Source organism: Anomaloglossus baeobatrachus, chromosome 3, assembly GCF_048569485.1.
Source record: "Anomaloglossus baeobatrachus isolate aAnoBae1 chromosome 3, aAnoBae1.hap1, whole genome shotgun sequence".
NCBI classification, from domain to species: domain Eukaryota; kingdom Metazoa; phylum Chordata; class Amphibia; order Anura; family Aromobatidae; genus Anomaloglossus; species Anomaloglossus baeobatrachus.
In genome coordinates this window covers 314,314,456-314,340,513 of record NC_134355.1, presented here as the reverse complement: position 1 = coordinate 314,340,513, position 26,058 = coordinate 314,314,456, and the positions used below count along the sequence as shown (strand labels likewise).

At 42.4% G+C, this 26,058-nt stretch overlaps 1 protein-coding gene across 2 annotated transcripts in view; it reads right to left on the bottom strand.

The window, feature by feature from the left end:
• LOC142295227 (amine sulfotransferase-like) overlaps positions 1-26,058 on the bottom strand; it is a 79,164-nt gene that overhangs the window by 357 nt on the left and 52,749 nt on the right. For both annotated transcript variants that reach the window (XM_075338316.1, XM_075338317.1), the window contains exon 6: positions 718-898. In XM_075338316.1, the coding sequence (XP_075194431.1) occupies positions 718-898 (181 nt within the window). The remainder of the gene's footprint in view (positions 1-717; positions 899-26,058) is intronic.

The following is a 26,058-nucleotide window of genomic DNA, read 5'->3' as shown; positions in this document are numbered from 1 at the left end:
GCCACTGTCTTTATGAACAATGAACTGTGTAACTAATACAAGAATGCCTCCTCCTTGCTAACATTTTAAGGCCCCGTCACACACAACGAGATCGCTAACGAGTGCGGAGTCACGGTTTCTGTGACGCAGTAGCGATCCCGTTAGCGATCTCATTATGTGTGACACCTACCAGCGATCAGGCCCCTGTTGTGAGATCGCTAGTCGTTGCCGAATGGTTCGGACCATTTTCTTCAAAGGCGATGTCCTGCTGGGCAGGACGCATCACTGTGTTTGATGCTGTGTGACAGGTTCCCAATGACCGCCGAGATCGTTATACAGGTCACTACTGCATCGTTGGTAAGGTCTGACTGTGTGACATCTCACCAGTGCCCTCCCAGTGACTTACCAGCGATCCTTATCAGGTGGTATCGTTGTCGGGATCACTGGTAAGTCGTTGTGTGTGACTGGGCCTTTAAGAAATAGTTTCCAGTGACAGAGTTGTCATTTTATCAACTGCTCTCCGTAAATACCACGGAGTATGGCACAGTCTTGTGTCTACACAACACATAATTGCTTATAGCTTTTTATACAAAGAATGGAAGAAGACAATGACTAGAGCTTAGGTACTACTGTAGATCAATGGGAATTTAAGAGATAGAGTCAGACTATATATTTTTATTTTATATACAGTTCTTGCCTCTTTTTTTCAGCTGTCAAACACCTTCACTTTTACCTTACCTTTACGTAAAAAAGCTCCTTTATTTTTGTCCAAAACTTCATTTGAAAGAAATTCATAATTAGCAAGAGAATCATCTTTCATGTTCTTAAAAGTAGCTTTTTCCACCACGATGTCTATTGCTTTATCATCGAGGCTTATGGCCAGAAATTTGCAGATTTTCAGCACATTAGATCGAAGGTCCTAAAACAGTCACAAAAAATAACTAATATAAATATTAAGCCATCAAGTGAACGAGGCGTGTATTTATATCAATTATAATATTTCAGTAACATTTTAACCAGTTCTACAGCAATAGAGTGCAAGCATCATGGCTTAAAGTGGCTATTATTCAATTTTAAGTATTGTTTCTTATTTGCATTGTTTATATGGAGGAAAGGTCATTTCTTATGTTTAAACATAATCAATAAAAATACCACAGAAACTCCAATTTCGCTCTTTTTCAACACATTACTCAGCTCAGGCGCTCACTATGCCACACGTGACTTCCCTCTAAGGGCTCATGCGCATGTTGCGTCCTGGTCAGTGTAGAAATAAATGCACCCTCTGGCAGACATGATGCTGCGTGTTGACAAAAAGAATGCCTCCAAAACGCATGTATTTTGGATGCATTTTACATGCGTTTTGGATGCATTTTTGTCAGTGCGGTCCCCCAGCTCTGCTACATGCCCGCTAACAGCAGACACAGACAGAGCCGGGCAATGAGAATGAACTCAGATGAACTGCACCAAACGTCATTGTCATCCCACGGCTCTGTCTCTGTGTGCAGTCATGAACTCAGATGAACCTCTGGAGGTCAGTGCCAGGACACAGGAGTCTGCAGCAGTGACGTCAGAGCTTCACCCGATTTCACTGACATCGCGCAGCACCTCTCTCTCTCTGTGTCACAGCCTGATTTGCGATCACACGTGAAGGACTCACCTGTGATCGCAAATCCCCTGAGTGACTGCAGTGACCCGCGCGATCAGCTGTGCTTTCACTCAGGTTACTCGCGGCCAAAGCTACAGTCCTCCACCTGAGAGCGGTGGCAGCAAGTAACCTCAGTGACAGCACAGCTGATTGCGCGACTCACTTCAGTTGCTGCATGGAGCTCACAGGAGTGGCGGTGTTCTACTGCCGCTCCTGTCAGCTTCCGATGTAGCAGAGCTGAAAGAGTCTTGGGAGTCGGACCTTACGTGGATTATGTCGGACCTGGAGGTGTTTTTGAGGGGTTAATAAAGTGGTGAAAGAGGGTGTTTTTTTGTCTTTCATTGCAAATAAAGGATTTTTTGGATGTGTGTGTTTATTTTCTTTAACTTACAGGTTAATCATGGAAGGTATCTCGGGGAGATGCCTGCCATGATTAACCCAGGAATTAGTGGCAGCTATGGGATGCTACCATTAACTCCTTATTACCCAGTTTACCATCGCACCAGGGCAATTTGGGATGAGCTGAGTAGAGTCCCGGGACTGTCGCATCTAATGGATGCGGCAATTCCGGGCGGCTGCTGGCTAATATTAGGCTGGGGGCTCCCCATAATGTGGAGCTCCCCATCCTGAGAATACCAGCCTTCAGCCATGTGGCTTTACCCTGGCTGGTATCAAAATTGGGGGGGACCGCACGTTGTTTTTTTAATTACTTATTTTTTTTTTTACTGCTCGATATAGACACGACCACCGGCGGTTGTGATTAGTTGCAGTGAGACAGCTGTCACTCAGCGTGGGGGCGTGTCTGACTGCAACCAATCATAGGCGGCGGTGGGCGAGGAAAGTAGGGAATATGAGTGATTAATGAGTGGCTGTCTTTTTCAAAAGAGGAGAAGCCGCACAGTGTGAACGCTGTGCAGTGCCGCGCTGGTGATCATGGATCGGGGTGGGGGGGGGAGTGAGAGTGTGAGTGTGAGTGAGTGTGAGAGTGACTAAAAGAACTGCGTTTGTTATGTTAAAAAAAAAAAATGCGGATCGCAACAGAAATGCAGTGCAAACGCACTGCTTAGCATTTTGGTAGCATTTTTCTACAACTCATTGATTTCAATGGGTGCAGAGCGCTGCCAAAGCACTCAAAAGAAGTGACATGCTGCTTTTCTAAATGCAGAGATTGTCAACTTTTTGACAATCAATACGCTGCGTTTCAAAAAGCATCGTGCACACATTTTGCATGATTCTCAGACTTTGCTGGGGAAGCAGAACGCATGCACTTTGACAATGTAACGCTGCTGCTCAAAATGCTGCAGAAACGCAAAAAAATAAGCAACGCGTGCATGAGCCCTAAAGGCCGCTTTACATGCTGCAATATCGTTACCAATATCGCTAGTGTGCGTACCCGCCCCCATCAGTTGTGCGACACTGGCAAATCACTGCCCGTGGCACACAACATCGCGCGGACCCGTCACACTTACCTACATAGCGACGTCGCTGTGACCGGAGAACCGCCTCTTTTCTAATCGGGCGGTTCGTTCAGCGTCACAGCGGCCGCCCAATCAAAGCGGAGGGGCGGGGATGAGCGGGACGCAACATTCCACCCACCTTCTTCCTTTCTCATTGCCGGCGGCCGCAGGTAAGGAGAGGTTCCTCATTCCTGCGGTGTTACACAGTGATGTGTGCTGCCGCAGGAACGACAAACAACATAGTTACTGCAGCATCAACGATAATTGAGATTAGGGGGGGATGTTACTGATTAGCGATTTTGAACGTTTTTGCAATGATTCAAAATTGTAAAATAAGTAATTTCAATGCTTGCTACACCTCATTTTATGTTTCCCCTCTCCCTTTTCCCTGTTATAAAGACAGTGTACAAAATCGCTAATAGGTGTCACACACAACGACATCGCTAATGCGGCCGGATGTGCGTCACAAAATCCGTGACCCCAACGACATCGCTTTAGTGATGTCATAGCGTGTAAAGCAACCTTTAGGCTATATGCTCGCGCTGCCGTTTTAGCTGCAACCAAACTACAAGCAAAACTGCACCTTGTACAGAGAGCCAGGAAATGTAAAAAACAAAAACACTTGTAATGATGGTGCATTCTTGCTGCATTTTTGTTAATGCATTTTTTAAAGGAGAAAGAAACAAAAATAGGATAGGATAGGATAATTGATTGATAGCTAGCTAGAATAGATAGATAGATACATAGATAGATAGAAAGAAGAAAAATAGAAAGAATAGATACCGTATATAGAAAGAACTTCTAGAGTAGATAGAAAGAAAGAACATATAGAATAGTTAATAAGAAAGAATAGATAGAAAGAAATAACAGAATAAATTGATAGAGCGATAGCCAGTTTGGCCAGCTGTTTTTTTTTATTTTATGGGCGGTAAACTAAATGATGTGGGTTCCCATTTGTCATATGCAACACAGAGAGCAGCAGCTGTAGGCTGCAACCCTCAGCTGTCTGCTGTACTTTGGCTGGTTATGGAAAGTAGAGGGGATCCCACGCTTTTTTTTTTAAATTATTTGATTTATTTATTTATTCCTAAATGACGTGGGGCCCCCCCATTTTTCTAAAACCAGCCTAGATACAGCAGACAACTGGTGGCTGATATTATTAGGGTGGGAAGGGCCATGGTTATTTGGCAATTTCTAGCCTAACAATAAGGGTATGACCGCACTTTGCGTTTCCCCATGCGTTTCAGCTGCTTTTAGGTCCATTTTGAACTGCAGCGTTTTCATGCCAAAAGGCATGCGTTTGGCTTTTCCATAATAGTCTATGGAAAATGTAGATTTTCAGACCGCACTTTGCGTTTTAAAACGCTGCGTTTAATTTGCATAATTTGTGGCAAAAAACATGCGTTCAAAGAAGCAGCATGTCAATTGTTTTTACCATTTCTGCATCGTTTTGCTAACACTGAAGTCAATGAGAAATGGCAAAAACCAAGAAACTTCAAATTTCCTGCATTTTAGGTGCGGAAAACATGCGTTTTTGACTACAAAAACGCATGCTTTTCTGACATTAAAATAATGGAATAATATGTCCCTTTACACACACACAGTCCGACAATTAAATTAAAGAAAATTTTGATTTTATTGCTATTTTAACATTAAATATTATAAAACCGCTATAATTTCATAATATAAATTTTTTTCTTTATTAATTCCAAAATTGTGTTTTCCTTTTTTTTTCCTCTTTTTTCATGAAGTTTGACTATTCTTTATTTAGCAGTGTTTTGATGTTCAAAACGCATCTGTCAAAACACAGGTGTAAAATCATGTAAAAAGCGCTGAAAACGCATCTTAAACGCGGTAAATACGCATACATTTTCAGCGCTAAATTTCTGAAAAAGGCAACTTTGGTCAAATCAATTAAGCCCAAAACGTGCGTTAAGAACTGCAAGTAGGAGAACGCAAAGTGCGGTCTTAGCCTAAGAGCCCACAGCGGTTCCAGCAGTGGCACATCGATAGATGCGCCAATTCTGGCGCTGGACCCAGCTCTTTCCATTGCCCTGGTACAGAGGCAATCGGGGTAATAAGCAGTTATTAACTGGCCACAGCTGCTACTAAGCGCTAGATTAATGATGGCAGACATCTATGACTCCCCCCGCATCATTAATCTGCCAGTGAAAGTAAATAAGAGCAAACACCCCATAAATCCTTTATTTGAAATAAAAAGACAAAAAAAAAAACCTTTCATCACTTTATTAACCCCAAACACACCCGTGTAGGTCCGATGTAATCCACACTAGGTCCCACGATGCTTTCAGCACTGCTACATTTCACACTCACAGTGAACGCCATCGAACATGACTGCTCACTGTGAGCTCTATGTAGCAACTGAAGTGAACCGCTCAGTTAGCGGTAACGTCACTCAGGTTAGCCGCGGCCACAGCTGTAGTCCTCCACCTGTGACAGCAAATCACCCGAGTGATGAGAGAGAGAACAGTATTTATCCTGGAACTATGTTGGTGACCTGCGTTTTTGTTGATAAGTACAACGCATACAAAATTCACCAATTTGTAACCATGCCTCAACACGTCAGATTATCTACTACACTTGCAAACTTCAAACGGAACCTAAAGACTCATCTGTTCAGAAATGCCTATAACCTTGAATGACCTCACTGCCCCACCACCGTGCGGAGCTGCCGCCCCACCACCGTGCGGAGCTGCCGCCCCACCACCGTGCGGAGCTGCCGCCCCACCACCGTGCGGAGCTGCCGCCCCACCACCGTGCGGAGCTGCCGCCCCACCACCGTGCGGAGCTGCCGCCCCACCACCGTGCGGAGCTGCCGCCCCACCACCGTGCGGAGCTGCCGCCCCACCTACACCCCACCTACTGTCTCCTCCCCATAATCCTATAGAATGTAAGCCCGCAAGGGCAGGGCCCTCTTCCCTCTGTACTAGTCTGTCTACTGTAACTTGTATATGTATTTTGTATGTAACCCCCTTCTCATGTACAGCACCATGGAATCAATGGTGCTCTATAAATGAATAATAATAATAATAATAATAATGCGTTTATCCATGCATTTTTCAAACCCCTCATTGATTTCAACAGGTGACAAAATGGGACACAACCGCAAGGAGAATGATCAGGCTGCTTCTTTTTTGTCAAAAGGTTTTAACAAATAAACTGCAGATGAAAAAACTGCAACATGCGCACAGCAAAGCTGATTTCACATAGACTTTGCTGGGACGTCAAAAGTCAGAACTTGCTAACAACAAAACTGCACCAAAAAAACGCAACAAAAATGTGGCAAAAAAATGCAGCATTCACATGTAGCATAATTCTGCCTTGCGCAGTTTGTCTCTCAGTGTAGAAAAATGATATTGCTCTTTTTTTTTCTTGACTTTCCTTTTTCGTCTCGTGGTATTCAATGCCATCTTTTTGTTACAACGTGGTACACTTTGTTCATAGATTTTGCACAAACTAAAAAATGGTCTTCAATTTGTAACTGTTTTTGCAACTTTTAAGTGAAAAAAAAGCAAATATTTTGTAAAATGGAGCAGAAATGTTAAATATAATTAATATTTATATATATATATATATATATATATATATATTTGGTGTAGATGAAATCATTTCAGAGGGGGACTGCAGTACATTTGTGACAAATTGTGACTTTTATAAATGTCACAAATGATGAATTAGGTTAAACATCTGGAAACCCTAAACTCCGCCCACAGTGGCAAACTAAAAAAAAGAGGTAAGCACATACAAAGGCTAAAAAAGGCAAAAGTAAAAAATTTTGTGCAAGTGAAAAACAAGGCTGACGGTTCTCCGTTTCCCCTTTGCATTCAATTGTATCTGCATCCTGAGGATGCAGAAACCGATAAAATTAACATTATGGGAGAGTGTGGGGGGAGGGGTTACTGTTCCGCTGGACAATGCTGTGCCACTTTGCACCTCACATCATCTCACAGGTGGTATGCCATTATTTTCAGCCCTTCAGTTTCCCAGGACTAATCAAAACTTTTAAATGGGTTTTTGTATTAGCGATAGATAGATAAGGCCGCTTTACATGCAACAACATCGCTAACGAGATATCATTGGGGTGACGGAATTAGTGATGCACATCCGGCCTCGTTAGCGACGTCGTTGCGTGTGACACCTACAAGCGACCGCTAACGATCAAAAATACTCACCTAATCGTTGATTGTTGACACGTCATTCATTTCCCAAATATCGTTGCTGGTGCTGGACGCAGGTTGTTCGTCGTTCCTGAGGCAGCACACATCGCTAGTGTGACACCCGAGGAACGACGAACAACAGCGTTCCTGCGTCCTCCGGCAATGAGGTGGGCGTGTCGTTAATGCGGCTGGTCTCTGCCCCTCCGCTTGGACCGCTGTGTGACGTCGCACAAACCTCCCCCTTAAAAAAAAAAAAAAAAAAAGAGGTTGTTCGCTGCCAACAGTGATGTCACTAGGAAAGTAAGTATGTGTGACTCGTAGCTCCGATATTGTTTGCCACGGGCAGCGATATGCCCGTGACGCACAAACGACGGGGCGGGTGCAATCGCTAATGACATTGCTAGTGATGTCGCAGCATGTAAAGCACCCAATAGATAGATAGAACCTCTTTGTGAAAAAGTGAGACATTGATTGCAAAATGTGGCTCTCAGATCTCAGAAGGATTCAAGGGCCAAAGTTGATACCACTGTTTTTTTACAGAAAAATAGTATGTAGTTCTTTGGATTTCCAATAAACACTTAAGGCTGCTTTACACGGTACGATCGATTGTGAAATCGCACAATCGATCGTACCCGCCCCCGTCCTTTTTGCGTCACGGGCAAATCGCTGCCCGTGTCGCACAAAGTTAGTAACCCCCGTCACACATACTTACCTCTCGTGCGACCTCGCTGTGGGCGGCGAACGTCCACTTCCTGGAGTGGGAGGGACGTTCGGCGTCACAGCGACGTCACACGGCCGCCGGCCAATAGAAGTGAAGGGGCGGAGATGAGCGGGACGTAAACATCCCACCCACCTCCTTCCTTCCACAGAGCCGGCGGCGGCCGCGGGAGGCAGGTGAGCTGCTCATCGTTCCCGTGGTGTCACACGGAGCGGCGTGTGCTACCACGGAAACGATGATCAACTAAATTAAACGATATTATGGAACCTAGCGAGCAGTACCCGACTCACGATTTGTGAGCGATACTGCGTCGCTAGGAGGTGTCACACAGGCCGGCATCGCCAGCAATGCCGGATGTGCGTCACAAAAACAGTGACCCCCGACGATCTATCGCACGATAGATTGTCTGGTGTAAAGCAGCCTTTAGGGTATGTTCACACACACAGGGGCGTAACAACCGTGATCGCAGAGGTCACCACTGCGACTGGGCCTGGGGTGCAGGGGGCCCCCCTGCCCCAGCCCCTGATTCAAATAGATGTGAGTTGGAGGCTGCACTGACAGCTGACGCTGCTGTAAGTGGCTGCACATGACACTGAGGTATTGCGCTGCACTGCTTACATGCTGGTCAGTTGCTGCCAGCATTGCAGAAGGATGCTGGGGGAGCGTGGGATAGGGGAGTACCATGGCCACCAGTCTCACAGAGCCCCTTCCTGCGGTGCACAGTGCCCCTTCCAGCAGAAAGCAGATGGGGTAAGCAGCAGTTCACTGTCACTTGCTGCTCCTGTGGTGCACAGGCTCCAGCACAGGGTGCCCTCCCCTCCTGTGTGCTCTGTTTCCTATCTGCTCCCGTCTTCACCAGAGGGGGGAGGGGCACCTGCACAGAAGCAGCTTCTTCAGCTGCAGCAAAAGACCCTCTGAAATCTAGAAGGCCAAGAAGGAGGTGAGTATGATGTCAATCATGTGTTAGGTGCTGTCTGTATGTGTGTCTGTATGTATAAGATATGTGTGTCCTGTATTGTGTGCAATATGTAGCTGTCTGTCTGTGTATACTGTCTTTGTATACTGTTTGTCTGTCTGTGTATACTGTCTGTATGTGTATACTGTCTGTATACTGTCTGTGTGTGTATACTGTGTATACTGTCTGTCTACAGTATAATATGTCTGAATTCTGTTTGTCTATACTGTCTGTCTGTGTATACTGAGTGTATACTGTCTGTGTATACTGCCTGTCTGTCTATACTATCTGTCTGTCTTAATTGGAAAGGAGGAGGGGAGGGAAGCCTACCCAGCACCATGTCTGGATCGTGTGAGGTTAATCCCCGCCCCCTGCCATGGGCAGGTCGCGGCGATCCGAGCACATATCAGCTGTTTTCAACAGTTGACATGTGTGCCTCCATGTTACAAGTGGAATCACTTACACTCGCAACATTTATCCCCTTACATCTCGCTGCCGAAGTCTTGCAGCGAGATGTATATGCGAACGGCCATGATTTTCACTTACCGCCGCCCCCACCGGAAGTCAAATGCATGATCACGTGACTTTTGGTTGCCATGGTAGCACAGGGTCATGTGATGACGCCTGTAGCTATCATGAGTCACTTTCGGTTTCACTCGGCCCGGAGCCGAGTGAATCAGGAAGTGGTCATATCTGCTGTGTAGCTGTAATCAGCAGATTGGATCAGCAATGCGATCGTGCTGCCCTTATAGCCCCCTAGGGGGACTAGAAAAAAAAAAAAAAGCTAAAAAAGTTCAAATCACCCCCCTTTCACCCCATTGAAAATTAAAGGGTTAAAAAAAAATACACACATTTGGTATCGCCACGTTCAGAAATGCCCGATCTATCAAAATATAAAATCAATTAATCTGATTGGAATTTTTTGCCGCTACGCCGTTTACCAAACGCCAAAATTAGTTTTTTGGTTGCTGCAAGTTTTACGCAAAATGCAATAACAGGAGATCAAAACATAGCATCTGCGCAAAAATGGTACCATTAAAAATGTCAGCTCGAGACGCAAAAAAAAAAAATCTGTCACTGAGCCATAGCTCCCAAAAAATGAGAACTCTACGGGTTTCGGAAAATTGCGCAAAACCAATGCCACTTTTATTGGACAAGCTTGTGAATATTTTTAACCCCTTAGATACAAGTAAACCTATACATGTTTGGTGTTTACAAACTCGCACCGACCTCAGGCATCACACCCACACATCAGTTTTACCATATAGTGAACACTGTGAATAAAACATCCCAAAAACTATTGTGCAATCACACTTTTTTGCAGTTTTTGCACACTTGGAATTGTTTTGCTGTTTTCCAGTACACTATATGGAAAAACTTATGGTTTCATTTAAAAGTACAACTCGTCCCGCAAAAAACAAGCCCTCATATGGCAAGATTGACAGAAAAATAAAAAAGTTACGGCTCTCGGAAGAAGGGGAGCAAAATACAAAAACGCAAAAACGGAAAGCGCCCGGGGTTTGAAGGGGTTAAAAAAAAAAACCTTCAAATTTATTAATTCCAAGTAAAACAAAAATTCTTATAGGGACTAAAAAAAATCTCTCCATATGCCTTATAGTGCCTTACATGTTTCAGAGAAGAACTCCTTAATCATAGGCAAATACAAAGAAATGAAGCATATACTGGCTTAAAAAAGATCCATAGACAAGCGGATCTACATATAAAATAATACCATCATAAATATATCCATACATAGACAAAAAAACCCAAAAAAAATATTACATTTTTTAAAAAAAAAAAAAACATTATACCTCAGACAAAAACACACATGGGGAAACAAAAACACAGAAAGAAAGCACCTGTAGAAAAAACATAAGGAAAATATGTAGAAAAAAAAAAATTGTATAAATATAAATATATATATATATATATATATATATATATATATATATATATATATATATAATTTGTACTTCTGAACATGTTTTTGTAAACAGCTAAAATAACAACTTGTGTCACTGTCCAAATATTTCTGGACACATATATATATATATATATATATATATATATATATATATATATATATATATATATATATATATATATATATATATATATATATATATATATATATATATATATATATATATATATATATATAATATGGGCTGAAAGTGCAGACTCCCAGCTGAAATATGAGAGTTTTGACATCCAAATCGGAGAAAGGGTTTAGGAATCATAGCTCTGTAATGCATAGCCTCCTCTTTTTCAAGGGACCAAAAGTAATTGGACAAGGGACTCTAAGGGCTGCAATTAACTCTGAAGGCGTCTCCCTCGTTAACCTGTAATCAATGAAGTAGTTAAAAGGTCTGGGGTTGATTACAGGTGTGAGGTTTTGCATTTGGAAGCTGTTGCTGTGACCAGACAACATGCGGTCTAAGGAACTCTCAATTGAGGTGAAGCAGAACATCCTGAGGCTGAAAAAAAAGAAAAAATCCATCAGAGAGATAGCAGACATGCTTGGAGTAGCAAAATCAACAGTCGGGTACATTCTGAGAAAAAAGGAATCGACTGGTGAGCTTGGGATCTCAAAAAGGCCTGGGCGTCCAGGGATGACAACAGTGGTGGATGATCGCCGCATACTTTCTTTGGTGAAGAAGAACTCGTTCACAACATCAACTGAAGTCCAGAACACTCTCAGTGAAGTAGGTGTATCTGTCTCTAAGACAACAGTAAAGAGAAGACTCCATGAAAGTAAATACAAAGGGTTCACATCTAGATGCAAACCATTCATCAATTCCAAAAATAGACAGGCCAGAGTTAAATTTGCTGAAAAACACCTCATGAAGCCAGCTCAGTTCTGGAAAAGTATTTTATGGACAGATGAGACAAAGATCAACCTGTACCAGAATGATGGGAAGAAAAAAGTTTGGAGAAGAAAGGGAACGGCACATGATCCAAGGCACACCACATCCTCTGTAAAACATGGTGGAGGCAACGTGATGGCATGGGCATGCATGGCTTTCAATGGCACTGGGTCACTTGTGTTTATTGATGACATAACAGCAGACAAGAGTAGCCGGATGAATTCTGAAGTGTACCGGGATATACTTTCAGCCCAGATTCAGCCAAATGCCGCAAAGTTGATCGGACGGCGCTTCATAGTACAGATGGACAATGACCCCAAGCATACAGCCAAAGCTACCCAGGAGTTCATGAGTGCAAAAAAGTGGAACATTCTGCAATGGCCAAGTCAATCACCAGATCTTAACCCAATTGAGCATGCATTTCACTTGCTCAAATCCAGACTTAAGACGGAAAGACCCACAAACAAGCAAGACCTGAAGGCTGCGGCTGTAAAGGCCTGGCAAAGCATTAAGAAGGAGGAAACCCAGCGTTTGGTGATGTCCATGGGTTCCAGACTTAAGGCAGTGATTGCCTCCAAAGGATTCGCAACAAAATATTGAAAATAAAAATATTTTGTTTGGGTTTGGTTTATTTGTCCAATTACTTTTGACCTCCTAAAATGTGGAGTGTTTGTAAAGAAATGTGTACAATTCCTACAATTTCTATCAGATATTTTTGTTCAAACCTTCAAATTAAACGTTACAATCTGCACTTGAATTCTGTTGTAGAGGTTTCATTTCAAATCCAATGTGGTGGCATGCAGAGCCCAACTCGCGAAAATTGTGTCACTGTCCAAATATTTCTGGACCTAACTGTAATATATATATATATATATATATATATATATATATATATATATATATATATATATATATATATATATATATATATATATATATATATATATATATATATATATATATATATATATATATATATATATATATATATATATAAAGCATGCCGGAAGCCTCCAACAATAATAATGAATTTTAGTAAATATATGACAAATCAGATCAAAAATTGAGTCAGTTAGGGTAACATGCTTTTAGTTTTAAAATCCAAAAAGCTCCTCTAGCAAACAGGAGGCTCTGCCAATCCCCTCCCCTGTACGGTTTGTTAACTCGCTCCACCCCTTGTACCTTTAGAGAACTCATATTACCTTGGTGTATATCCCTAAAATGTTTGGCAAGTCCAAAGGTAGTACGTCCAATCAAAGAATCTGAAGACGCAGAAGAGACATGTTCGCTAATCCATTTTTTTAAAGTACTGATAGTACAGCCAATGTAATATTTACAACAAACATCACAGCTAACCAGATATACTAAATGTGTCATGTTGCAATTCATAAAGGTTTTAATTTTATACATTTTACCATTGTTGTCCAATATATTGTCTCCTCTCTTAATGAATTTACACACGTTACATTTGTGTAATCCATATTTGAACGTCTCTTTATGACTAATCCAAGTGGTATTGTTTTCCTGTCCACTATAGGATACACTGAGGGAGATAGTGTTCCCAATACTTATCCCTTTACAGGCCACAAATTTAATCCCCCCCCCCCTGCAAAATTTTATTTAATTTATCATCTTGGAATAAGATGTGGATATATTTCCGTACTCTATCACAAATTCTGGCAAAATCCACGGAGAATGGGGTAGAAAAAAAACTATAGGATTATTAATCAAAGGGATGTGTTTACGATTTTCTTTTAATTATATACTCTGTGACTTATCCAAAGCTATCCCACACGCTCTCAAAATTGTATTATGTTTATAACCCCTGTCCCAGAGTCTTCGATACATATGTTCACTCTCCTGTAAAAAAGCACCATCATCAGTTGCTGATCTCCGAGCCTGGATGATCTCACCCACCCGCAAATTCCAAGTGACATGAGCCGGATGACAGCTATCAGCCCGTAACAAGGTATTCCCACTCAATGGTTTCCTATATAAATTAATGTGGATTCTACCATCTTCTGTATTTCCCTGAAGATACAGATCTAAAAAAGGGCTTTCGTTACCAGAGATATTGGCTGTAAATCTCAAATTTAACTCATTGTCATTAATATATTTCAAAAACTTTCAATTTCCACTTTGGTATCAGAATCTGAATCATCTGGACGACATTCCCATATAATGAGAATGTCGGCCAGATATCTTCCACACCATCATATCGATTTGACAAAAGGATTTGTTCCAATATGTATCAAGCTCTCCTCCCACCAGCCAATATAAATATTGGCCAGGCAAGGGGAGAAGCTCGCTCCCCTTGGGCAACCACAGATCTGAAGATAAAATGAGTGATCAAATTTGAAAAAATTGTTTTTCAATAAAAATTCCGTAGCCTGTAAAATAAATTGATTAGTTTCAGGCCAATACAATTTATATTTGTTAAGAAAAAGACAGTGCCATAAGTGAAAGATCCTGGGGTATCAATGGATAAAGTGATGAAACATCACATGTTATCCACGTAGATCTATTATTCCAACGGACTCGTTTCAGATTTACCAAGAGAGATTTAGTATCCTTAATCAAACCCACTATTTTGGTCACAATAGGGCGGAGATGATAATCCAACCAACCCGCCAATTTTTCCCTCAAAGACCCAATCCCCGCCACTATGGGGCGCATTGGTGGGGGAAAAATCCCTTTATGGGTTTTGGAGAGAGTATGTAATATTGGACAGATTGGATCCTCAACCAAAATAAAATCTCTCATTTTGGCATCAAAAATGCCATTTTCAAATCCCTGGATCACCATATCAAATTTCTTTTTTATTATCAAAGTGGGATCAGCATGTAACTTTCTATGAGTATCCGATAACATCCTATTAATCTCTCCAATATACAATTCAGTATCCAAGACAACCACCAGGCCCCCCTTATCAGATGGCCTGATGGTTATCCCAGCACTAGATCGCAATTCAGACAACGCATGTCTCTCGTTTGTAGTTAAATTATCTTGAAAAACAAAATCCTCCTCAAAAATCTGAGTGATTTTTCGCTTGGTTGCTGGAGTTCACAGGATAAAAATTTGGATTAGAAGTTGGTACATTGATTTTTAAGTCCAATATATCCTCTTAAAATCATAAATCCAAAAGTGATCTCAAAATAATCTGATCATTCAGTTCCAAATCCAATGACACGTGATCCCTAGCATGGTTATCCACTTCAATAGGTGACAATTCCACATCCTTTTCTTCGCTGATGAAATGTCTTTTGCTTGTCAGAAGTCGAATTAATCTATTAATGTCCTTGATCGTCTGAAATAATTCCCCTCTAGAGGTAGGGACAAACTTTAATCCTCTATTGGAGAGAAAATTGTACTTCAGTGAGCACAAAAGGGGAAAGATTGACAACCGAGCCAAGCATGTGTTTTAATTGTTGCATTGAAGTGACCTCGGGTAAGGCCGCGGCTGAGTTCCCATAATCTGCGCCAAAAAAATCCCCATGCTCGGATTTTATGTAAGGGTACACTTCTTTACTGGTAAACATCTCAATGACACACGCCGCTGGCTTAGCAGCACACATAACCAGGGTTTGCTATCCGGGTCTTTAACTTCAGACGCGCGGCGCAGGACACAAAAAAAAACAGTAATGATAAACAAGAATTCTGTCCCTGATTTTCCCTATAGGTTATATTACCAGTCCAAAACACAAGGAGGGAGGGCTCCCATGTAGCAGGCCTGGACTCCGGGTAAACGGCGGCGACTCCAAGGGAGACAAGTGGGAAGATCTTCAGCCCTCTCAACAGAGGACTAGCTTACAGTCTCTTGGTATGGAGGAAGGAGACGGTCCGGAGGTCCCTTGAGTCCAGTATCACGTCTGCAGCAGTTCTGGCAATCCCTCACACTTCAGCGATGAGGGCAGTCCGAGGCAGGTCTGCTCAGGTCCAGCTCCAGTAGCTCAGTGACCTTTTTCCCGCACTCTTACTTCCTGTACAACAAGTGCCTGAGGGAGGGTGATCAGATTTTACAGCGTCCACCTCTCGAGCAGTTTCAGCACTTGTCCACAAGGTGGCAGCACCATCCTGTGTAATGTCAGTCTCCATGCCCATTTTAATCACAAAACAGTCAGAGCTGCTCGCCTCGTTACAGTATCTCCTTCCCTTCCTCCACTTCCCATGTCGAGTTGGATAACAGTGTGGATTTGTGGTGTTTCCTCCCTGCCCTGCGCCTCCTCCATTTTTTGAGGACTTAGAAATAGAGACCGGTGTGTTAGTAGTTGTATTAAATTCAGAAGACGAAGAGGGAGTCACACTGAATTGTGATTCACCTGCAGACGAGGAAGAACTGACCCTCCTATTTGAATCCTCTTGTTCCATTCTGTTCTTTTTAAGAATGGATCTAGGTTTAGGATTCCGTCTCCATTTGTAAACAGTGTCTATGTTGTAATAATCTATTCAATCCCTATCGAATTTAGATTTTTTTAATTCAATAATGGACTCCTCCAATTTGTCCATATTAAGCCTACTTTACACCTTACAATCCAGCATGCGATATCGTATGCGATCGTAACCGCCCCCATCGTATGTGCGTCACGTTCAATTTGTTGAATGTGCCGCACAAACGATTAACCCCCGTCACACGTACTTACCCGTCCATACAACCTCGATGTTGGCGGCGAACGTCCACTTCCTGGAGTGGGAGGGACGTTCGGCGTCACAGAGACGTCACGCGGCAGCCGGCCAATAGAAGCGGAGGGGCGGAGCTGAGCGGGACTTAAACATCCCACCCACCTTCTTCCTTCCGCATTGCTGGCTGGCTGCCGCAGGTAAGATCTGTTCATCGTTCCCGGGGTGTCACACACTGCGATGTGTGCTACCCCGGGTCCGATGAACAATCTGACATTCAATTCTAGAGAAATGAACAATGTGCGTGCGATAAACGTATTACCGTTCAATCGCAATCGCATGTACCTGTCACACACTGCAATGTACCTTCCGATGCCGGATGTGCGTCACTTACGACATGACCCCGCCGACACATTGTAAGATACATTGCAGCATGTAAAGCGGGCTTTAGACTGAATGCGCTGGTTTAATTTGATATATTCATCGTCAGGGATTGTATTTTTCAACAACTGATGATTGCTGCAAAATTTTCTCATCCAAATCCTTAATGATCCCATTCTCTTCTCGGATGACCAGCTGCGTTAATTTAAATGAATATTCAGTCAATGCAGCATTCCAGTCTGTCAATAAACCTTCGTTATATATACAGTATTTATAGGCGGTTTCCTTATCCTGAGTCCTCTGGGGATCATTGAGCAATCTATATATTTCTGTAGGGAGGTTGCATCCCACCAAACCCGCAGTTTTTTGTTACTGAACGTGTCCAAGGTATAAAACAATTCATCTGCCTCTGTAGACAAGGTTTTATTCAAAGTATTCTTATTCTTACTGAAGATACTAGCCACCTTTTTTCATGCAGCTTTCACTTTCTAAAGGCATATTTATGGAGAGGTTTTCTATCAAAAAAAAAAAAAAAAAAATATTTTTGTGGAAGTGAGCACGGAATAGCCCAAACAACTTAGTAAAAATAACAAAAAACAATATATCAAGCTCACCAGTCTCTGTGTCTACATTCCACCTGGGTCGGTGCACGGTATCCGTGCTTGGCGTCCACAGCTGTCACAATTATTGGGAAGGAAAGGGGGGGGGGGAACAAATCCAGCACCATGTCTTTAAGAAACTTCAAATTTATTAATTCCAAGTAAAAAAATTCTTATATGGACTAAAACAATCTCTCCATATGCCTTATAGCGCCTTACATGTTTCAGAGAAGCACTCCTTAATTATAGGCAAATACAAACAAATGAAGCATATAGTGACTTACATAGGTTCCATAGACAACCAGATCTACATATTAAACAGTGCCATAACAAGTATATCCATATATAGACAAAAAACAAAGAACAAAAAAAGTTTCATTTTTAAAAAAAAAACCCAAACAAACAAAACACCATAAATTATACCTCAGACATATAGAAAAAAATGCAAAAAAAAAAAAAAAACAAGTACATGTGGAAACAAAACACAGAAAAAAACACCTGTAGAAAAAACATAAGGAAATACTGTCAGTCTGTCTGTCTGTGTATACTGTTTGTCTGTCAGAAGAGGGGGAGCCAGCACTGCTTGAAAAATGGCATGCGAAAAATTAAAAGTGTAAATTCATAAATAATTCCAACTGTACTACAATACAAAAATGAGATTTAAGCAAAAAAATTCATCACGGCAAATCTCAATAGGGGGGTCCTACGCTATATTTAATATTTCCATTGTACCATGCGGCCTCAAAAATTCATTAAGAGTAGAACCATATCAAAGCAACACATTTACCTGTAACATTTCAGAAACCGCTTCCATGTTTGCAAGGATAGGCAACTGCGAATAATGGTAGCCCAGGTCCCAGCATGTGCAGAAAACGCCACACACACCAGGATAATGTCAGAACTAACCCTCACAGTGCCAGACCAGGGTCCATGAATAAAGGCGGAACAGGCCCAAGTAAATGGTGCTTAATTACAAAACCTGTGGACAAGGGGGAGGTGGTGAAGTGTGAACAGCCACCAATATATAATTTTGGTAGAAACAGAGGGAATATGCAGGGGGGGGGAGCCAGCACTGCTTGAAAAATGGTGTGCGAAAAATGAAAAGTGTAAATTCACAAATAATTCCAACTGTACTACAATATAACAATGAGATTTTTAGCAAAAAATTGATCAAAATTTTCAGCCACCCCTGCCACGTCACAACAAATCTCAATAGGGGGGTCCTACGCTATATTTAATATTTCCATTGTGCCATGCGGCCTCAAAAATTAATTCACAGTTCACCACCTCCCCCTTGTCCACAGGCTTGGTAATTAAGCACCATTTACTTGGGCCTGTTCCACCTTTATTCATGGACACTGGTCTGGCACTGTGAGAGTTAGTTCTGACATTTTCCTGGTATGTGTGGCGTTCATTGCACATGCTGGGACCTGGGCTACCATTATTCGCGGTTGCCTCTCCTTGCAAACATGGAAGCGGTTTCTGAAATGTTACAGGTAAATGTGTTGCTTTAATATGGTTCTACTCTTAATGAATTTTTGAGGCCGAATGGCACAATGGAAATATTAAATATAGCGTAGGACCCCCCTATTGAGATTTGCCGTGACGTGGCAGGGGTGGCTCAAAAGGTTGATGAATTTTTTGTTAAAAATCTCATTTTTGTATTGTAGTACAGTTGGAATTATTTGTGAATTTACACTTTTAATTTTTCCAATGCCATTTTCAAGCAGTGCTTGCTCCCCCCCTTCTGAAGTTTGTCTGTCTGTGTATACTGTCTGTCTACAGTATGCTGTTTGTGTATACAGTTTGTCTTTCGGTGTATACTGTCTGTCTACAGTATATTATCTGTCTGTGAATACTGTCTGTGTATACTGTGTGTCTGTCTTTACTGTCTGCCTATACTAGCGGTCTATACTAGCTGTCTGTCTGTGTATTCTGTTTGTCTATCTGTACATCCTATCTATCCATCCATCTTGTCTGTCTGTACATCTATCTATCTATACATTCATCCTAGCTCTCTATACAAAATTCCATGTGCCTGATTATGAAAGTGAACACCTAGTACAGTCATTTTTTTACTGTGTGCAGTGCGTTAGTGGGCTATATAGCATGATGTGGACTATAGACCAGGATGAGGGGGCTATATACCAGGATAGGTGGCTTTATACCAGGATAAGGGGCTATATACCAAGATGGAGTGCTATATACCAGGATGGGGGGGCTATATACCAGGATGGGGCCATAATGAAGCCATATATACCATGTAGGCCATGATGACGCCATATATACAAGGATGGGCAATGATAGTGACATATATATACTAGGGTGGAGCCATATATACCAGGCTATATCCATGATCAGGGTCATACACCAGGATGGAGCCATGATGGGGACATATAACAGGATGGACCATATATACCAGGATATAGGCATGATGTTGGTCATACTCCAGGATAGGGCCATCATGATGATGATTATTATTATTATTATTTATTATTATAGCGCCATCAATTCCATGGCGCTTTACATGTGAAAGGGGTGTACATAATCGGGACAAGTACAATAATCATAAATAATACAAGACACAGACAGGTACAGGAGGATAGAGGTCCCTGCCCATGAGGGCTCACAGTCAACAAGGGATAGGTGAGGATACAGTAGGTTAGATGGGGAGATATACCATGATGGGGATAGAGATAGATATATATATATATATATATATATATATATATATATACCTGGATGGAGCCATGATAGTGGACATATATACCAGGATATAGCCATGATGGGGTCATACACGAGGATGGGGCCACGATGTGGACATATTTACCAGGAAGTGGCCCAGAATGGGGGACATTGCTACACAATAAAATGGGGAGGGGGGGGCAACTTGCACGTCTTTATAGGATTTAGAATGCTACAATGGCCCATACATCTGATGATAGGAGAGGGGGGGCCCAGGCTCAAACTCTGCACCAGGGCCCACCAGACTGTAGTTATGCCACTGTTCACACCATCTTTTTCTTGCAGATAACACTTTGAATCTGCAGAGCCGACCACGCTCCTTCCTGACTGTATAGAGTGAAAAACAATGGCAAAGCTCGTTTTTGCAGTGGCTTCATCGCCAAAGTCTTTGCCTGTATCCTCTATTTTTCAGAGCGAGCTGCTTCCAAAGAAGCCTCCAGAAAAATAAACATATTATGTCTTTTAACGGTTCCAAGGATTATGTATCCTAAAAGTGTTACTGTATATAAAGTTGCAAAGTGATGGACATGTGCACAGCACTGTCACGTTTACATTGCGGTGCAGTATTTTTGTTTCAGAGTTTTGCTGCATTTTAGGTGGATTCCGAGAAGAAGCTCTTATTCTGATCATGGATTTTTTTTTACTATGGAATAAAATCATAGCCATAGCCATTTATGTTAATCTCACTTTGTTATTCTTAACGCTGTGTTGATGTTAACCCCTTCAGCCCCCGGGCACTTTCCGTTTTTGTTTTTTGCTCCCCTTCTTCCGAGAGGCGTAACTTTTTTATTTTTCCATCAATCTTGCCATATGAGGGCTTGTTTTCTGCGGGACGAGTTGTACTTTTACATGAAACCATAAGTTTTACCATATAGTGTACTGGAAAACGGCAAAAAAATTCCAAGTGCGGAACAATTGCAAAAAAAAGTGGGATCGTAGAATAGTTTTTGGGATATTTTATTCACCATGTTCACTATATGGTAAAACTGATGTATCTATGTGATGCCTCAGGTCGGTGCGAGTTTGTAGACAAAACATGTATAGGTTTACTTGTATCTAAGGGGTTAAAAAAAATTCACAAGCTTGTCCAAAAAAACATGGCGCACGTTTTGCGCCATTTTCCAAAACCCGTAGCGTTCTCATTTTTCAGGATCTGAGGCTCAGTGATGGCTTATTTTTTGCATCTCGACCTGACGTTCTTAACGGTACCATTTTTGCACAGATGCTACGTTTTGATCGCCTGTTATTGCATTTTGCGCAAAATTTGCGGCAAACAAAAAACGTAATTTTGGCGTTTGGAATTTTTTTGCCGCTACGCCGTTTACTGATCAGATTCATTGATTTTATATTTTGATAGATCGGGCATTTCTGAACGTGGCGATACCAAATATGTGTGTATTTTTTATTTTTTTAGCCCTTTAATTTTCAATGGGGTGAAAGGGGGGTGATTTGAACTTTTAGGTTTTTTTATTTTTTTTAATTTTTTAAAACTTTATTTACTATTTTTTACTATTCCCTCTAGGGGGCTATAGCGATCAGCAATCCGATCGCTCTGCAATATCTGCAGATCTCAGCTACAGAGCTGAGAACTGCAGATTTGCTGCTTCACTTTCAATGCCGGCTGTATTCCGGCATTGAGAGGAAGTGAGTCATGTTAGCTACAGGCGTCATCACATGACCCTGTGCTACCATAGCAACCGCCGAAAGTCACGTGATCATGTCACGTGACTTCCGGTGGGGGTGGGGTAAGTGACTGTCATGGCGGCGCCCATATACATATCGCTGCCAAGATTTTGGCAGCGAAATGTAAGGGGTTAATGGCCGCGGCTAGCAGGCACACATGTCAGCTGTTGATAACAGCTGATATGTGCGCGGATCGCCGCCGCCTGCCGGCGTCAGGGGGCGGGCCTTACCGGCACACGATCCATGAAGTACCCAGTACGTCATGGGTCGTTAAGGGGTTAAAGATCTTGAATGAGGTTCAGTATAGTCCTGTGAAACCTCAGCAGGGTTATACAAGTCTTTCCAGGGTAATTGAAGACTTTGAAGTACTTGTAATATGCTGCGAATCACTTTGCTGAAAAATTAATATTGGTAAAAAATTTTGCGAAAGTGGAGAATTTCAATTTCAAAAGATTGGTTCATTTCTAGTGTTTAGGGTTTTATTTATATTAGCATTACCTTTTAGTTATTTTTTTTGGTATTTCGGAAAACCCCTTTAACTTGCAAAGATATGAAAATCTGTAGGTGTGGGGCCCTGTGCCTAGTCGCCACAGGTAATTGCTGCATGTGTATTTCAATCTGTATATCATGTATTGTCAGCTTTAATGAGATACAGTTATCTCTGCTGTTCACCACAAACACAGATTTGCCCACACTCCCTTACTGGAGCTGCTCAATCTTGGGTGTGCACCCTAGAAGGAGATAGGGGAGGAGCTTAGGTGTGAGGTAAATTCAGTCAGAGCTGGAGTTGAAGCCAGGGTGATGTGAGGAGTGTAATATGGAGATGGTCCTGTCCTGAGGTAACTGCTAAAACCTCTGGAGGGACCAGCTACACATTGGCAGGGTATCAATCCCTAGGCACCCAGGACTTTCAATGTCACTGGCAAACTGAGAGATTGCTATGGGAGCACAGTGTCATATTTGAGCCTGGAAACTTCTAGAAGAAATAGTGAGTTTCCGTCAGGATTTAAGTTGCCTGCTGACCAGAAGGGATTAGAAATCCAGATTATTTTTGTCTTGAAAATCCCAGGACTACAAGACACATTCCCAGGCAGGGAAATAGTAGCAGCAGGAAGAGTACACTACCACCATACAGCAGAGAAGTCAACTCTCATTATGACAGGCACTGTGTATCACCACCTAACTCCTGAGGACCTTCAGTAGTGCCCTGCCATACCAAAGCGAAACATCCCAACTGGCATCTACAAACTCTTTATTTGATTATTTTATTTATTTTATTTTTCTCTCCTCCTTTTTAATATTATTTTTAAACCCCCATTACAAAAGTCTGTCACATGCGCCCAATAAGGCCACATCGCCACCCACCACTGTGACATCAGAGGTCTACCGGGGGCGTCAGATTGGAATGCAGAATATATGTGTATTGTTTTTGCTACATCATGTGAGAGCAGCATATGTAGGCAAAGGGTCCCTGAATACAGCAATGTATCACTTAATTTACTGGGTGCAGCGCTTCGGACACAAATCAGTTTTTAGATTTATCAAAGCAACAGAGCTGAGAATGCTGTCCCCAAGCACAGCAGGCTTTCTATGTAAATTGTCTATAGAAAGAGAGGTGCTAATCAGAGGAGGGGGCGTGTTGGACTAGCTGACCTCTAGCTGACTAGTCCAGCAATGATAATCTCCTAAAGCGAAAACAATCATTCCAGGTAAACATCTGCACACAGTGTGACAAGAAGTGCATAGTTCAAATCTGCGTGTTCACACATCACCATGCTGTTGTGGCATCCCTGAGGCCTCAGAGGTACTGTACCTCAGCCAGAGGTGTGGTATTTCATCTTGGGTAAGGAGGAGGTCACAACTGCTTCACGCAAAGCATAACACCCTCACTTAGTAACACCTCATCAGACGTGATTATACCCAAAGCCATGCCGGGGGGGGGGGGGGGGTCGAGACTTACTAGTGGGTACAGAGTCATTCAGTCAGTGGTGGAGTGTGGAGAAAGAAGGAAAGGAGGAGTGGAGGAGCTAAGACCCGAGGTCTGGAGTTGGTACTGCTCAGCCCGGGCACAGACAGAAGGGGTCCCAGAGACCACGGGAGCTAACCTTCCGTGGCCTTGTTCCACATATAATCTACAGGTGGAAGGACTTTGTTACAACACGGGGACTGGTCCCTAGGCTAGAGGAGAAGAACCTACGTACTCAACTAGCAAATTCAGCGGCTGAGGGGACTTCAAGCACCAAAGCCACAACCGCACATGAATCTGCTGGAAGGTGACCCAAAAGGACCATAGGATAGAGCTTCATGCCACTCCAACAGGCTCCACGGGTACTGGCACAGGGTTCAGTGAGCGAGGGCGCAAGACAGGAGTGCGAAGCAAGCGCATAGATGACAGGGAAGGTACACTTATAGTTTTTTAAGGTTGAAGGGAGACTCTAAGTCCATCTAGTTCAACCCGTAGCCTAACATGTTGATCCAGAGGAAGGCAAAAAAACCCCAATGTGGCAAACAAATTCCAATGGGGAAAAAATTTCCTTCCTGACTCCACACCCGGCAATCAGACTAGTTCCCTGGATCAATTCCCTGTCATAAAATCTAATATACATAACTGGTAATATTAAATTTTTGAAGAAAGGCGTCCAGGCTCTGCTTAAATGTTAGTAGTGAATCACTCATTACAACATCATGCGGCAGAGAGTTCCATAGTCTCACTGCTCGCACAGTAAAGAATCCTCGTCTGTGATTATGATTAAACCTTCTTTCCTCAAGACGTAGCGGATGCCCCCGTGTTCCAGTCGCAGGCCTAGGTGTAAAAAGATCTTTGGAAAGGTCTCTGTACTGTCCCCTCATATATTTATACATTGTGATTAGATCCCCCCTAAGCCTTCGTTTTTCCAAACTAAATAACCCCAAGTTTAATAACCTGTCTTGGTATTGCAGCCCACCCATTCCTCTAATAATCTTGGTCGCTCTTCTCTGCACCCTCTCCAGTTCAGCTATGTCCTTCTTATATATCGGTGACCAGAATTGTACACAGTATTCTAAGTGCGGTCGCACTAGTGACTTGTACAGAGGTAGAACTATATTTTTTTCATGAACACTTATACCTCTTTTAATACATCCCATTATTTTATTAGCCCTGGCAGCAGCTGCCTGACACTGTCCACTAAAGTGAAGTTTACCATCCACCCATACACCCAAGTCTTTTTCTGTGTCTGTTTTACCCAGTGTTCTACAATTAAGTACATAATTATAAATGTTATTTCCTCTACCCAAGTGCATGACCTTACATTTATCTACATTAAACTTCAATTGCCACTTCTCAGCCCAATCCTTCAATTTACATAAATCTACCTGTAATATAAAATTATCCTCCTCTGTATTGATTACCCTGCAGAGTTTAGTATCATCTGCAAATATTGAAATTCTACTCCGCATGCCCCCAACAAGGTCATTTATAAATATGTTGAAAAGAAGCGGGCCCATTACTGACCCCTGTGGTACCCCACTATGAACTGAGACCCAGTCCGAGTACGTACCATTAATAACCACCCTTTGTTTCCTATCACTGAGCCAGTTTTTAACCCAGTTACACATATTTTCCCCTATCCCCATTATTCTCATTTTATGTACCAACCTTTTGTGTGGCACCGTATCAAAAGCTTTTGAAAAGTCCATATACACAAGATCCACTGCATTTCCCTGGTCCAGGCTTGAACTTACCTCTTCATAGAAGCTGATCAAATTAGTTTGACAGGATCGATCCCTCATAAACCCATGTTGATACTCTGTCATAAGGTTATTTTTCTTGAGATACTCCAGTATAGCATCTCTCAAGAAACCCTCAAGGATTTTACCAACCGTAGAGGTTAAACTTACTGGCCTATAATTTCCCGGCTCAGTTTTTGTCCCCTTTTTGAATATTGGCACCACATTTGCTATGCGCCAGTCCTGCGGTACCGACCCTGTTATTAAGGAATCTGAGAAGATTAAAAATAATGGTCTATCACAGAACTCAATTCCTGTAGTACTCTGGGGTGTATGCCATCCGGGCCCGGAGATTTGTCAACCTTAGTGATTTCGAGGCGGCGTTAAGAAAGTTGAACTGGACTCTACCTCCAAAGTACCTGGGATCAGCTGAAGCCCATCACCGTAAAGCCCCAGCACTCCAAAGGCAGTCACTGGCATATCCTGTTACCTTGCGACCTGCTACAGTGAGTAAAAACCTTGAGAC